Source organism: Oncorhynchus masou, chromosome 29, assembly GCF_036934945.1.
Source record: "Oncorhynchus masou masou isolate Uvic2021 chromosome 29, UVic_Omas_1.1, whole genome shotgun sequence".
Classification (NCBI taxonomy): Eukaryota; Metazoa; Chordata; class Actinopteri; order Salmoniformes; family Salmonidae; genus Oncorhynchus; species Oncorhynchus masou.
The window spans coordinates 21,382,579-21,398,935 of NC_088240.1; the positions used below are offsets into that span (position 1 = coordinate 21,382,579).

Consider the following 16,357-nt stretch of genomic DNA (forward strand, 5'->3'; position numbering starts at 1 on the left):
GGAGGTAATTTTGTTTTTTGGAGGAGCATTGTGGGAAGTTGTGGGTTGTTTTGGGTAGTTTGTGTTGTTTTGGATCATTAGAATGACCCCTGAGAGTTTGAATTGGGGCAGGAACATGTATACACGGAGCTATACAAATACTGTATCAATATTATCTCGGTCCAATATTATTTATTATTATTTTTCATATGTTGAATGAATTGGAATTGGTGCCAAACATTAATATCCACAGAGAACAATGAGTTGATAGGATGTATTTTTCAACTCTACTGATCATACTGTTCATTTCCAGCAGATAGAGACATAGACTGTGACGTGCATTTTTTTCTCACCATAATATTTATTTAGAAAATACAAATGATACATTGACGAGAGTGTTCAAATATAGACCTGAGCATTATTTTATTCAGTATCAAATTATAATGAAATGCAACAAGATATTTTCACACAGAGAACACCTCGAAAATGGTTTGGTATCAGTTGTAATTTTGTAATTCCATTGTGTGGGCTACCTCTCTGAAGGTGTTATAAAGGTTGAGCAATATTTTTTGATGAAACATGGTTTCCCTTTAATCAATGGTAAGATGAGCATTACAGTCATATTCAAATGGGTGTTGATTACAACTTAAATCTATGCAGGTTATTCATCTTGGTTGAAAAAGGTTTATGTTAGTTGGATAAAAATTCAGAAAAATGTAATTGCAACTTTTTACCAGCAGAGGAACTCCAGCACACAGCCTGTTCTATGCCACACAGGCATTATATTCAGGGAGAACTAGTTATCACCAACAATAATTATGTAAGAATTTATGACAATGTCAAAAATAAATATATTTAGCCTACTATGAGGTATCAAATACTTATTTTACAGTAGGAAACAATGAGATAGAACAATCAGAAATCATACAACAGATAACAGGCTAAAATCAAATGGCAACAGATGATGTTGCGTGCTCAGATTAGGACATGCACACTCCATTTTGGACATGGGTTTATAACTGTCACACAGTTAAATAAATATGTGGTATTTGGACATAAGCCTATTGCTGTCACATGGTTGTAAAAAACTTGGCCACATACAGTGCCTTGCGAAAGTATTCGGCCCCCTTGAACTTTGCGACCTTTTGCCACATTTCAGGCTTCAAACATAAAGATATAAAACTGTATTTTTTGTGAAGAATAAACAACAAGTGGGACACAATCATGAAGTGGAACGACATTTATTAGATATTTCAAACTTTTTTAACAAATCAAAAACTGAAAACTTGGGCGTGCAAAATTATTCAGCCCCCTTAAGTCAATACTTTGTAGCTCCACCTTTTGCTGCGATTACAGCTGTAAGTCGCTTGGGGTATGTCTCTATCAGTTTTGCACATCGAGAGACTGAAATTTTTTCCCATTCCTCCTTGCAAAACAGCTCGAGCTCAGTGAGGTTGGATGGAGAGCATTTGTGAACAGCAGTTTTCAGTTCTTTCCACAGATTCTCGATTGGATTCAGGTCTGGACTTTGACTTGGCCATTCTAACACCTGGATATGTTTATTTTTGAACCATTCCATTGTAGATTTTGCTTTATGTTTTGGATCATTGTCTTGTTGGAAGACAAATCTCCGTCCCAGTGTCAGGTCTTTTGCAGACTCCATCAGGTTTTCTTCCAGAATGGTCCTGTATTTGGCTCCATCCATCTTCCCATCAATTTTAACCATCTTCCCTGTCCCTGCTGAAGAAAAGCAGGCCCAAACCATGATGCTGCCACCACCATGTTTGACAGTGGAGATGGTGTGTTCAGGGTGATGAGCCGTGTTGCTTTTACGCCAAACATAACGTTTTGCATTGTTGCCAAAAAGTTCAATTTTGGTTTCATCTGACCAGAGCACCTTCTTCCACATGTTTGGTGTGTCTCCCAGGTGGCTTGTGGCAAACTTTAAACGACACTTTTTATGGATATCTTTGAAATGGCTTTCTTCTTGCCACTTCTTCCATAAAGGCCAGATTTGTGCAATATACGACTGATTGTTGTCCTATGGACAGAGTCTCCCACCTCAGCTGTAGATCTCTGCAGTTCATCCAGAGTGATCATGGGCCTCTTGGCTGCATCTCTGATCAGTCTTCTCCTTGTATGAGCTGAAAGTTTAGAGGGACGGCCAGGTCTTGGTAGATTTGCAGTGGTCTGATACTCCTTCCATTTCAATATTATCGCTTGCAAAGTGCTCCTTAGGATGTTTAAAGCTTGGGAAATCTTTTTGTATCCAAATCCGGCTTTAAACTTCTTCACAACAGTATCTCGGACCTGCCTGGTGTGTTCCTTGTTCTTCATGATGCTCTCTGCGCTTTTAACGGACCTCTGAGACTATCACAGTGCAGGTGCATTTAAACAGAGACTTGATTACACACAGGTGGATTGTATTTATCATCATTAGTCATTTAGGTCAACATTGGATCATTCAGAGATCCTCACTGAACTTCTGGAGAGAGTTTGCTGCACTGAAAGTAAAGGGGCTGAATAATTTTGCACGCCCAATTTTTCAGTTTTTGATTTGTTAAAAAAGTTTGAAATATCCAATAAATGTCGTTCCACTTCATGATTGTGTCCCACTTGTTGTTGATTCTTCACAAAAAATACAGTTTTATATCTTTATGTTTGAAGCCTGAAATGTGGCAAAAGGTCAAGGGGGCCGAATACTTTCGCAAGGCACTGTATTTTCTAATAAAGTACATATCTCATTGAAATAATTTACATCATAATTTGAAGCTATAAAATCACATGTAACACTATAGATTTTCTATGATAGGCTAGTGGGGCAAGGAATGACATTTCCATAAGGGCAACATTACTTTTTTTCCATAAGCATATCGTTTGTGACCTATGCTATGACAAACGTAACATAAACAACAGATCAAGTCCTCTGGGTTTATGATCAAACATCCAATAATTGATCATAGACCCAGAGGATCTATAATTTATGATAAGGTAAATGTATTAACAAAGATCTCTGGTAAGTAATTTATACATTCTTAATAAATAGACCTAATTGGATATAGTTTAGTAGTTAAAGTTACCACCTTTATCAATATTGTACAAATAATTTTCAAGTCAAAAGTTGAGTAAAAAGCTTTCAATCAGACATTTTGAGATGAGGATTCAGATGATTTGTGTTACGTTTTTTGGTGAGATCTATGGTGGTAGGAATAGTCACTAAAGATGTAGGTATTACATCATATCACGTTTGCAAGCGTCTTTGGCTTGTAAAAACGAAGACTCTTACGCTCAATTTTTATGGCTATCTATTTCGATTACATAACCTCCAAATAGGCACGCACCATCCTAAAACACCCTGACAAGAGAGTCTGTCCATGAACTCATTGGCTCCGAGTACCGCTTAATCCCACAATGCAGCGCATGGCGCGTCATTGAAGAGGGACCATGATGGCGGCGGTCGGTTCACCAGAAGTGATTTCACAGCTGGAAAGCGCTGCCAAAGTTTTAATGGTGAGAAATATAATCTCATTTTTGTGTGTTTTTTGGTATATACTTTGTTCAGGGTTTTACTGAGAGTTATGAGACGGCGAGAGATTTAGCGGGCACAGTTATTTCTCTGAGAAAGGATCGCGATGCGTGGCGCAGTGTTGTCTCCATCCCGCAAAAAATATAGGATAGCCATCATCCCCCAAAAGCCACTAGCGATGTGTGACAGTGTCTTGTGACGATTTTTTTCCTAAAAACTTAACTAGTAGAACACACATGTTTACAGGGACCCACACACTTGTTTAGTTAGTTTGATACAATATGTAGTTGTATTTCTTCCACAATTGACAGTTCGGTGAGCATTCCCATTGCACGACGTCGTTAGACACTGTTGATTCACCATGTTCCATAGCTAGTAGTTACTGACTTTACCCTCGATTTGTGGCCAACGTGATGCATCAGTCAATTAGGGCGCTGTTTCAACTCCCTGAATAAATCATAAAGCCCAGTTTTAGTAAAATATAACTCATATATTGGAAACAATTAGCTAACCATGTGTTGGCTAAAAGTTCTTGGATCACACACTTGGTCAAGTACCATGCTTGGGGGTGGGTATAATTTGTGGAACGTTCCAACAGAAATCTGTTATAAAAACGTAAATAACAAGGGTGCCAACAAACAACGCATACAACGTTGTATAGCGGCTGAATAAGATACTAGGTAGGGAGTGGGCTGTTTCATTAAGTTTTCACTTCACCGCGTTTATTCGGAAAAAAATCTCTGGTAGCCTATGGACAAACATTAAGAATAAGCAACGTGGTGAGTTGATGCCTATTCTGCAGCTAGTTAGCTAACGTTAGGTGAATTGATCGTGCTACTTTGTATGCGTTGTTTGTTGGCAACATTGTACTTTACGAAGTTTTTGGAACATATTCCTGATGGAACGTTCCACAAATAATACCCACCCCCAAGCTTGGTGACCGAAGTGCTCTTTGGAGCTCGTGCCGGTTACTTTGATTCCCTCTCATTGGAAGAAATCATAACTATTTGGCCAAGTTAATTATATTCGATACGTATTTATTTATTACTACTATTATAATCAGGTCTCACTAATAGTGTTTTGTTACGTTTCTGCTCTCCGGAAATAGGCTGATGTATATTAGACATGAGTTAATGACAACGTGCATTGAAACTCCAGTCTTTTACCCTTATGCACCTTTAAGGTGCGCTCAACTATTCTCTTATTACACCTTCCAGGTTATAATGGGTTAAAATGGAGTTTCTAAACAAATGTCAGTGCTAGTGTGTGTGTGTGGTAGGGGGAAGGGTTGGGCATGGGAAGGAGGGTTGGGGGAAGGAAGGCCCTGTCGTGCTTGTGGTCAGGACAGATAAAGGGTCTTTTTCTCCTGCTGGCTGCCGAGTCAGAGCTGCTTTTACTGCAATTAGGCTTTACCTGGAATGTGAATTTCCTGCAGAGCTGAATTTTAGCCACACTCCTTTGCTGATTGCTTGTGTATGCTTAGCAGTCCATCTGTGGAAATAATTTAATGTGTTGTGTGTGAGACTTACTGTACGTGGTGAAATAATTGACTGTACACTAATGGTGTGTGTGTGTGTGTGTTTTAGGCACCGCCGTCCATGGTCAATGCAGAACAGAGGCAGCATGCAGAGCACATATTCCTCTCCTTCAGGAAGTCTAAATCACCCTTCGCTGTCTGCAAGCACATCTTAGGTAAGAATCACCATACAAATGCTTCAAAACACTCAATGTTTGTTTGTGTGTTACTTAATGTTTGTGTTATCTGCTGTATCTCCTAAGATTAGTTAGTAGTTTCAGTTTTTTGTTTTGTGAACTCAGTAACTTATGTTTGAGTGTGCTGTGTTTTCCCACAGATACATGTGATACTGTGTGTGTGCTATGTGCATGTGTGTCCAGAGACCTGTAATTCTGTCTCTGTGATTCATTTCTCTCCCTCCAGAGACCTGTAATTCTGTCTCTGTGATTAATTTCTCTCCCTCCACAGAGACCTGTAATTCTGTCTCTCTCTCTGTGATTCATTTCTCTGCCTCCACAGAGACCAGTAAGGTAGACTATGTGCTGTTCCAGGCGGCCACAGCCGTCATGGAGGCAGTGGTACGGGAGTGGATCCTGCTGGAGAAGGCCAGCATCGAGTCGCTCCGAACATTCCTCCTCACCTACGTCTTACAGAGACCCAAGTAGGCCTGTGTGTGTGTGTGTGTAAGGGGGGGGTGTATGAGTCAGTGTAACGGCAGCATTAATTCGATTCTCAAGTATGACGCAATCTCACCTCATGCAGTCTCTCCTCTCTCCATCCCCCAGTCTGCAGAAGTATGTCCGGGAGCAGATCCTGCTGGCTGTAGCCGTCATAGTAAAGAGAGGTTCTCTGGACAAGTCGATCAACTGTAAAGGCATCTTCCACGAAGTCAGCCAACTCATCAGCAGCGGCAACCCCACAGTGGTAAGAAACACAGGCCTGATTCGTAAACTCATCCCCGACGCAAGCGAGACATGTATTCTTGACTCCACTATGATTATCAAAGTCCTATCACGTAATATGTCAAACATAGAAAATATAATTTCCAGTATGGTGATGTCAAGTTAGTCAGTTGAAGGTGATCCGTTTGGCATTCCATTTCTTTAATAAAATATGCCTCTTAAATAGGAAAGAACTCAACTCTAAGAAAATATCTGATGTAAAAAAAATTGAAACTGTTATGACTGGACTGGGCAAACACTGAGGAGACGGGATTTGTATTTATTTATTTCACCTTTATTTAACCAGGTAGGCAAGTTGAGAACGAGTTCTCATTTATAATTGCGACCTGGCCAAGATAAAGCAAAGCAGTTCGACACATACAACAACACAGTTACACATGGAGTAAAACAAACATACAGTCAATAATACAGTAGAAAAATAAGTCTATATACAATGTGAGCAAATGAGGTGAAATAAGGGAGGTAAAGGCAAAAAAAGGCCATGGTGGCGAAGTAAATACAATATAGCAAATAAAACACTGGAATGGTAGATTTGCAGTGGATGAATGTGCAAAGTAGAGATAGAAATAATGGGGTGCAAAGGAGCTAAATAAATAAATATAAATCAGTTTAACCCTGGAGAAAATCACACAAGAAAAGCTCCAGAAAACCGTGGATGAACAAAAATACATCATTACGAGGCTTACTGAAAGATTAAACGGGATGGATGACTTCAGTCGCCGTTCAAATCTTAGTTTTGTAAATTTCCCAGAAAGCTGTGGAACAACCGGAATGGAAAAATTCCTGGAAAAGGTAAAACCACAACTACTGGGCCAGGAGAACTTCACATGGGCTCCCACAATAAAACAAGCACATCGAACAGGCGGGCCGAGAGGGGACATGAGCAGCAAACAAAGGGCCATCATTGCAAAGTTCCTTAAATATAGGAACAAAGAAAGTTCTACGACTGACCTTCCAAGCCAAAACGTCAGGAGTCGGACCTTTGATGTATGAGGGCTATCGGATCAACGTCGACATGAGCGGAGACCTCTACATGAAATGCAGAGAATTCAACCTTTTAAAGAAAAAGCCATGAGAAAAAGTAATCACTTTCTTTCTGGTGTACCCCACACATCTATGGGTCAAATGGAAGAAAAGAACCATCACACGGAAATTAGCAAAAGAAGCTACCCGATTCCTGGATAACCTGGACAAGGAGAACGGTGGAAATGTCAATGAATTAACTCAAATCAAATTGTATTTTTCACATGCGCCGAGTACAACCTTACCATGAAATGCTTACATACAAGCCCTGAACCAACAATGCAGTTCAAGAAATAGTTTAAAAAAAAAATAAACTAAAGTAAATAATTCAAAAAGTAACACAAGAAAATTACATAACAAAAACGTGACTATATACAGGGGATACCGAGTCAATGTGCGAGGGTACAGGTTAGTCGAGGAAATGTATAAAGTGACTATGCATAGATAATAAACAGCGAATGGCAGCGATGTAAATAGTCCGGATGGTCATTTGATTAGTTGTTCAGCAGCCTTATGGCTTGGGGGTAGAAGCTGTTAAGGAGCCTTTTTGTCCTAAACTTGGCGCTCCGGTACCGCTTGCCGTGTAGTAGCAGAGAGAACAGTCTATGACTAGGGTGACTGGAGTCTTTGGCAATCTTCCTCTGCCACCGCCTACTATATAGGTCCTGGATGTCAGGAAGTTTGGTCCCAGTGATGTGCTGGGCCGTACACATTACCCTCTGTAGCGCCTTGCAGTCAGATGCTGAGCAGTTGCCATACCTGGTGGTGATGCAACCGGTCAGGATGCTCTCAATGGTGCAGCTGTAGAACTTTCTGGGGACCCATGCCAAATCTTAAAATCAAATTTTATTGGTCACATACACATGGTTAACAGATGTTAATGCGAGTGTAGCGAAATGCTTGTGAGTGGAGGGAAATATTTTCAGTCTCCTGAGGGGGAACGGGTGTTGTCGTGCCCTCTTTACAACTGTCTTGGTGTGTTTGGACCATGGTAGTTCGTTAGTGATGTGGAGACCAAGGAACTTGAAACTCTCGACCCGCGACCCCGTTGATGTTAATGGGGGCCTGTTCGGCCCGCCTTTGCCTGTAGTCCACGATCTGCTCCTTTGTCTTGCCAACATTGAGAGAGAGGTTGTTATTCTGGCACCACACTGCCAGTCTCTGACCTGCTCCCTATATGCTGTCTCATCGTTGTCTGTGGTCAGGCCTAATATCAGTTGTCGTCAGCAAACATAATGATGGTGTTGGAGTCGTGCTTGGCCACAGCAGTCGTGGGCGAACAGGGAGTTACTGAGGGGACTAAGCACGCAACCCTGAGAGGCCCCAGTGTTGAGGATCAGTGTGGCAGATGTGTTGTTGCCTACTCTTACCACTGCATAGACTACAGGACAGCTTCCCAACAGACAATGTATGACAGATAGGGCACTGGACTATTGCCTAATGCCTTCACTCACACACCTATTGAAAAGACAATCACAGCACTAGTCAAACAATCTGTCAAAATGAATAACACTTTAATGACGGTTGGCTATTGACTCTAAATGACAACCCATTAATTGGTAGGCTATAGCCACAATCTATTTGTTTAAGTAATGAAATAACAAGTGAACAAGACTACATAATGATTTCTATGATCTGGAGGATTCTTTTTTTAATTGCTCCCCAGCTAATAGGCTACAAAGACCTGAGTGGGTGGGAAGAATTTAAATGGCCCACATGTAAAAAAAAAAAAAAACATTTTTTAAATAGGCGCTGAAATTGTAAACACACAAATAAAAGTACTTTGTTGCTCTCTCTCCCTTTTCTAAAATGGATTTGACTTTTTCCCGAATTAACGCATGATAACGCATGTAAATATTAATTGAAAAATGTGTTATTAATGTGGGCAACATGATATCTTGTTGATTATAATTTTTATTCTCCCATAGAAAGTACAATGAATAATGGTAATGAATTAGTTCAAGTGAACTGACAGCGTTTTAACTACTTTGCAGATATGAAACAGACAGTCATAATATCAGTAAAAAAAAAAAAAACACAAAAAAACACTATGCTACAAAAACAACTTTTATACGAGGTTTTAAAAATAGGTTCAATGTGACTCAACATTCCATGACGTACACTAAGGCATTGTTGGCAGAATAGATGGATGCAGTTCAATGCATGACTAATACAATTCACCATTACATTTCTTAGCAGTCCAAAATAATATTGATTTCAGGTTGTAAACCACACCTGGTCGTTTACATTGTTACCTGCCTCCACCCATTCGAGATGCAATGTTTCAGTTACAATGACTGAATATTTTGGACAAAAACGGACGACTGTAAGTAACTAAGGCTGGGAATGTAAATACAGTCAAACTAGCAAGGGCAATGATCACAAGTCAGTCATAACGAGGCTAATAGGCTAGCGCACATGTGTCAAGGCCCGTTGGCCGAATAGGACACACAAGCGAGTATAAATTAGTCAACAGTTGAGTCATCTACTTTATGAAATTACAGCCTGTGCTCGCATCGTTGAATTCAACTTCATTTGCGTTACTTTTGTGTGTCCTGTTTACAGCGAGCAGGGGAGGGAACGTGTACAGACACATTCCAAGCTAGGCTACTAAAATGTTGCAGTCTAGCTTCGGTTTGCAAAGCTTGACAATTACTAACAGCATATTATGCACATATGCAAGCATAGCAGCAAAGACTGGACAAGTATTATTTCTGTTTTAATATGTTAAAATGTTATACAGCATTTACTGGTGGACATTTATAAAGGGACATCTTTTTTTCTAATAAAACAATGGCCAGTTTGGGTCCAGTTATGCTTTTTTTTAAATGTATAAACAAATAGGCTATGTCTAGCCCGCAATTTTTATTTTATTTTTTCAATATGGCCCGTGCGCTGATTGTTTGACACCTCTGGGCTAGCGTATCTATCTATATATGTAGCTAGCTATTTATTTAGCAAGCTAAAAACACGGAGCCTAACTTTAGCTAGCTAGCAGCCGGGAGGATGTCATGTCATTGGAGGAGTGGGTGAGTGGCCAGCCTGGTCTCAGAGACTTGATGTAAATGTATATCCGGGACACTCAAATTAGTATAATATGTTACGTTTGGTAAGGTTACATAAGACAGATGGTTACCTAACGCGAACGTTAAACAACCAAAGGTTGCGAGTTTGAATCTCATCACAGACTTGAACATTTTAGCTAATTAGCAACTTTTAAATTGACTACTTTTTAGCTAGTTTGCAACGACTTAGCATGTTAGCTAACTCTTCCCCTAACCTTAACCCAAACCGCTAACCCATGCTAAGGTTAGCAAATTCGTGACATTGAACGCTTTGCAAATTCCAAACCTATAATACGAATTGTAATTCGTAACATCATACGAAATGGGTGATGGACATCCACAAATTAATACATATCATAACATAATGTAACGACCCTGGGTTTATTGTTTCACTACAATAACATATCATACTAAATGTAGTGTCCTGGATTTATGTACAGAATAATACAAAATGCTGAGAGGCGGTTGGAGTGACAGACCCCCCCACCTACAGCTAGAAATGCAGGTGTCATTTGGTTTGAATATGAATTGCTTTGCTTTCTAGCTAGCTATGCTGAATTTGAATGACTGTTATCAACAATTATCGTATTTTTTGTAGTTGTCAATCCAATGTATTTGGCATCGATCAAATGGGCGGGCAGGCAAGTTTCCATTCAGTTGTCAAAACTTGGGTTGGGACAAGCATGCATTGGCAAACTGCATAAGAATGAGCAGGTTACTATTCCCCATTGTTTATCAGTACAATTTTGAAGGCCAACGAGCTGAAAAAGTTTGTGAGTGTTTATCTAACGTTCCCTCATTAGATTTTTAGCTCATCTTGCTCTGCCTAATATAGGTTGTTGATCTTGTTGATGTGCATAATAGGCAGCTGAGGGTTTCATGGTTGTTTGATCAATATGACTGTCAAGTTCCCAAATGTAAGATGACTCTTTTGGCATTTAGATATTTGCAGGAATCCGTTCAGGTGTATTTTTGTTTTCGAATTATCTACATTTGCGATGTTGCTACTGCCTGTAAACACCGTTCAGGTCGTAGTGAATGATCGCAGGCCCATGTGGCACAAAGCCTATATACAAATATAACTTGTTTTGCCTATATTATTTGTATGTAGGCAAGTAGGTCTATATACAAATATATAAATTCTGTGTATATAGGCCTACTGTAGTTCTGATTGGCTATGCCGCAACGGTCTGTGTAGACTCCAGTACTGGGCAAGACAGATGGTTTTATTTACTGCAGTGTCTTAATTGTCCAAACGCAAGGCTGGTTTCCCACTCTATATTATTATAGAATTTTCACATATGCCTTACTATACGTAATTCCCAAACATTCTATGAAAATGTGAAAATGACCATACCTAAGTGTTCGCCTTTCAGATTATTTTTTTTATAAGTGTTCTTCTTCCTGGGGGTGTATATGAACAGATTTTAATATGATTTAATGTTGCTAAATCGCTGTCAGTTCCACTTTAAAGGAATGTTGAAGAAACATGGGCAATTGCCAAGTTTATAAACGAGACAGTTTATATGCGCGAAGCCCACAATTATGCACCGTATTATTTCCAGCTCTTTGTTGAACAATTACAGTATGCATACCCATTAACTTATTCCTATTTTGTTGTTATAGCCGGAATGCAAATATTTAAATGAAAAATAATTCTCACTCATACAGTGGGGCAAAAAAGTATTTAGTCAGCCACCAATTGTGCAAGTTCTCCCACTTAAAAAAATGAGGCCTGTAATTTTCATCATAGGTACACTTCAACTATGACAGACAAAATGAGGGAAAAAATCCAGAAAATCACATTGTAGGATTTTTTTATGAATTTATTTGCAAATTATGGTGGAAAATCAGTATTTGGTCAATATCAAAAGTTTATCTCAATACTTTGTTATATACCCCAGAGGTCAAACGTTTTCTGTAAGTCTTCAAGGTTTTCACACACTGTTGCTGGTATTTTGGCCCATTCCTCCATGCAGATCTCCTTTAGAGCAGTGATGTTTTGGGGCTCTTGCTGGGCAACATGGACTTTCAACTCCCTCCAAAGATTTTCTATGGGGTTGAGATCTGGAGACTGGCTAGGCCATTCCAGGACCTTGAAATGCTTCTTACGAAGCCACTCCTTCATTGCCCGGGCGGTGTGTTTGGGATCATTGTCATGCTGAAAGACCCAGCCACGTTTCATCTTCAATGCCCTGGCTGATGGAAGGAGGTTTTCACTCAAAATCTCACGATACATGGCCCCATTCATTCTTTCCTTTACACGGATCAGTCGTCCTGGTCCCTTTGCAGAAAAACAGCACCAAAGCATGATGTTTCCACCCCCATGCATCACAGTAGGTATGGTGTTCTTTGGATGCAACTCAGCATTCTTTGTCCTCCAAACACGACAAGTTGAGTTTTTACCAAAAAGTTCTATTTTGGTTTCATCTGACCATATGATATTCTCCCAATCTTCTTCTGGATCATCCAAATGCTCTCTAGCAAACTTCAGACGGGCCTGGACATGTACTGGCTTAAGCAGGGGGACACGTCTGGCACTGCAGAATATGAGTCCCTGGCGGCGTAGTGTGTTATTGATGGTAGGCTTTGTTACTTTGGTCCCAGCTCTCTGCAGGTCATTCCCTAGGTCCCCCTGTGTGGTTCTGGGATTTTTTGCTAACAGTTCTTGTGATCATTTTGACCCCACGGGGTGAGAGCTTGCGTGGAGCCCCAGATCGAGGAAGATTATCAGTGGTCTTGTATGTCATCCATTTCCTAAAAATTGCTCCCACAGTTGATTTCTTCAAACCTAGCTGCGTAACTATTGCAGATTCAGTCTTCCCATCCTGGTGCAGGTCTACAATTTTGTTTCTGGTGTCCTTTGACAGCTCTTTGGTCTTGGCCATAGTGGAGTTTGGAGTGTGACTGTTTGAGGTTGTGGACAGGTGTCTTTTATACTGATAACAAGTTCAAACAGGTGCCATTAATACAGGTAACGAGTGGAGGACAGAGGAGCCTCTTAAAGAAGAAGTTACAGGTCTGTGAGCGCCAGAAATCTTGCTTGTTTGTAGGTGACCAAATACCTTTTTTCCACCATAATTTGCAAATAAATTCATAAAAAATCCTACAATGTGATTTTCTGGATTTTTTTTCTCTCATTTTGTCTGTCATAGTTGAAGTGTACCTATGATGAAAATTACAGGCCTCTCATCTTTTTAAGTGGGGGAACTTGCACAATTGGTGGCTGACTAAATACTTTTTTGCCCCACTGTATACACACAATACCTTATAATGACAAAGTAAAAACATGTTTTTAGAAATGTTGGCTAATTTTATTGCAGAAATAATTTTTAAAGAAGTATTCACACCCCTTAGCTGTGAGTCTAAGAGCTTTGCACACTTGGATTGTACAACATTTGCCCATAGTTCTTTTCAAAATTCTTCAAGCTCTGTGAAATTGGTTGTTGATAATTTCTCAACAAGCATTTTCAGGTTTTTCCATAGCTTTTCAAGTAGATTTGAGTAAACATTTTAACTTGGCCACTCAGGAACGTTCACTGTCGTCTTGGTAAGCAATTCCAGTGTAGATTTGGCCTTGTGTTTTAGGATATTGTCCTGCTAAAAGGTGAATTTGTCTCCCAGTGCCTGTTGGAAAGCAGACTGAACCAGGTTTTGCTCAAGGATTTTGCCTGTACTTATCTCTATTCTGCATATTATTATTATCCTAAAAAACTGAAAATATGAAGAGTGATATTCGGTGTTGTGTTGGATTTGCCCCAAACATTACACTTTTTATTCAGGACATGATAATTTCTTTGCCACACTTTTTTTGTTGAAGTTTTACTTTAGTACCTTATTGCAAACAGGATGTTGTGGAACATTTTTATTCTGTACATACTTCCTTTTTTTTCACTATGTCATTTAGGTTAGTATTATGGAGTAAGTACAATGTTGATCCATCCTCAGTTTTCTCCTATCACAGTCATTAAACTCTGTAACTGTTTAAAAGTCACCATTGGCCTTGTGAAATCCCTGAGTGGTTTCCTTCCTCTCCGGCAACTGAGTCAAGGAAGATGCCTTTTTTTTGTAGTGATTGTGTTTATTGATACACCAGCCAAAGTGTAATTAATAACTTGCTCAAAGGAATATTCAATGCCTCCTTTTTGTATTTTTACCCATCTACCAATAGCTACCCTTTGCGGTTGAATCTGTGTTTGAAATTCACTGCTCGATTGAGGGACCTTACATATAATTGTATGTGTGGGGTACAGAGATGAGGTAGTCATTCAAAAATCATGTTAAACACTATTACTGCACACTGAGTGAGTCCATGCAACTTATTATGTGACTTGTTAAGCACATTTTTACTCCTGAACTTAATTAGATTTCTCATAACAATAGTTTTGAATACTTACTGACTCAATACATTTCAGCTTTTCATTTTTAATTGATTTGTTAACTTTTTGAAAAACATAATTCTACTTTGACATGGGATCTGTATGTGTGGGGTACAGAGAAGAGGTAGTCATAAAAAAATGTTAAACACTTATTGCACACAGTGAGTCCATGCAACTTATTTTGACTTGTTAAGCACATTTTTACACCTGAATGTATTTATTCTTGCCATAAGGGGTTGACTAGTTATTGACTCAAGACAGTTCAGCTTTACATTTTTTATTAATTTGTAAAATTTTGAAATACATCATTCTACTTTGACATTATGGTGTGTGTGTGTGTAGGCCAGTGACGAAACATCTAAATGTAATCCATTTTAAATTCCGGTTGAATACTTATGTAAATGTGATCAGTTTTAATAAAATGTGCAAAAAACAAAGTTGCACCTATTTTTGATTTGTCATAATGGGTTTGCGTGTAGATTGATGAGGGGGGGAAAAATACATTTTAAAATACAGCTGTAATGTAACAAAATGTGGAAAAAGTCAAGGGGTGTGAATACTTTTTGAAGGCACTGTACTCTGACAGCCCAACACACAGTACATACTCCCACACACATAACATGCATACTGATGCCACACACACACCACATCCTGATACTGGTCATTTTACCCCTACCTATACAGTGTGTTCGGAAAGTATTCAGATCCCTTGACTTTTCCACATTTTGTTACATGACAGCCTTATTCTAAAATTGATTCAATTGTTTCCCCCCTCAATCTACACTCAACCCTATTATGACAAATCAAACAGTTATTCTTTTTTTGCACATCTTATTAAAACTGATCACATTTAATACTTTGTTTTAGCACCTTTGGCAGCGATTACAGCCTTGGGTCTTCTTGGGTAAGACACTACAAGCTTGGCAGATCCTCTCAACCTCTGTCAGGTTGGATGGGGAGCGTCACTGCACAGCTATTTTCAGGTCTCTTCAGGGATGTTCAGTTGGGTTCAATACTGGGCTCTGGCTGGGCCACTCAAGGACGTTTAGAGACTTCTCTCGAAGCCACTCCTGCGTTGTCTTGGCTGTGTGCTTAGGGTTGTTGTCCTGTTGGAAGTTTAACCTTTGTCCTAGGCTGAGGCCCTGAGCGCTCTGGAACAGATTTTTATCAAGAATCTCTCTGTACTTTGCTCTGTTCATCTTTCCCCCGATATTGACTAGCCTCTGCCACTGAAAAACATCCCCACAGCATGGTGCCGCCACCACCATGCTTCACCATCGGGATGGTGCCAGGTTTCCTCCATACATGACGCTTGGAATTCAGGCCAAAGAGTTGTATCTTGGTTTCATCAGACCAGAGAATCATGTTTCTCATGGTCTGAGAGTGCTTTAAGTGCCTTTTGGCAATCTCCAAGCGGGCTGTCATGTGCTTTTTACTGAGGAGTGGCTTCTGTCTCACCACTGTACCATAAAGGCCTGATTGGCGGAGTGCTGCAGAGATGGTTGTCCTTCTAGAAGTTTCTCCAATCTCCACAGAGGAACTCTGGAGCCCTGTCAGAGTGACCATCAGGTTCTTGGTCACCTCCCTGACCAAGGCGCTTCTCCCCCGATTGCTCAGTTTGGCCGGGCGTCCAGATCTAGGAAGAGTCTTGGTGGTTCCAAACTTTTTCCATTTAAGAATAATGTAGGCTACTGTGTTCTTGGGGACCTTGAATGCTGTAGACATTTTTTTTGGTACCCTTCCCCAGATCTGTGCCTTGACACAATCCTGTCTCGGAGCTCTACGGACAATTCCTTCGGTCTCATGGCTTGTTTTTTTTCTCTGACATGCACTGTCAACTGTGTGACCTTATAGATAGGTGTGTGCCTTTCCAAATCACTTGATCCCCAAGTTGTAGAAACATCTCA

General features: G+C 39.9%; 1 protein-coding gene across 1 annotated transcript in view; it reads left to right on the plus strand.

Annotated features, from left to right (window-relative positions):
* Positions 1 to 3,399: 3,399 nt before the first annotated feature.
* xpo4 (exportin 4) overlaps positions 3,400 to 16,357 on the plus strand; it is a 43,853-nt gene continuing 30,895 nt past the window's right edge. The window contains 4 exon segments of the mRNA XM_064944255.1: positions 3,400 to 3,489; positions 5,092 to 5,197; positions 5,541 to 5,682; positions 5,807 to 5,945. Coding sequence (XP_064800327.1) covers positions 3,400 to 3,489; positions 5,092 to 5,197; positions 5,541 to 5,682; positions 5,807 to 5,945 — 477 coding nt within the window.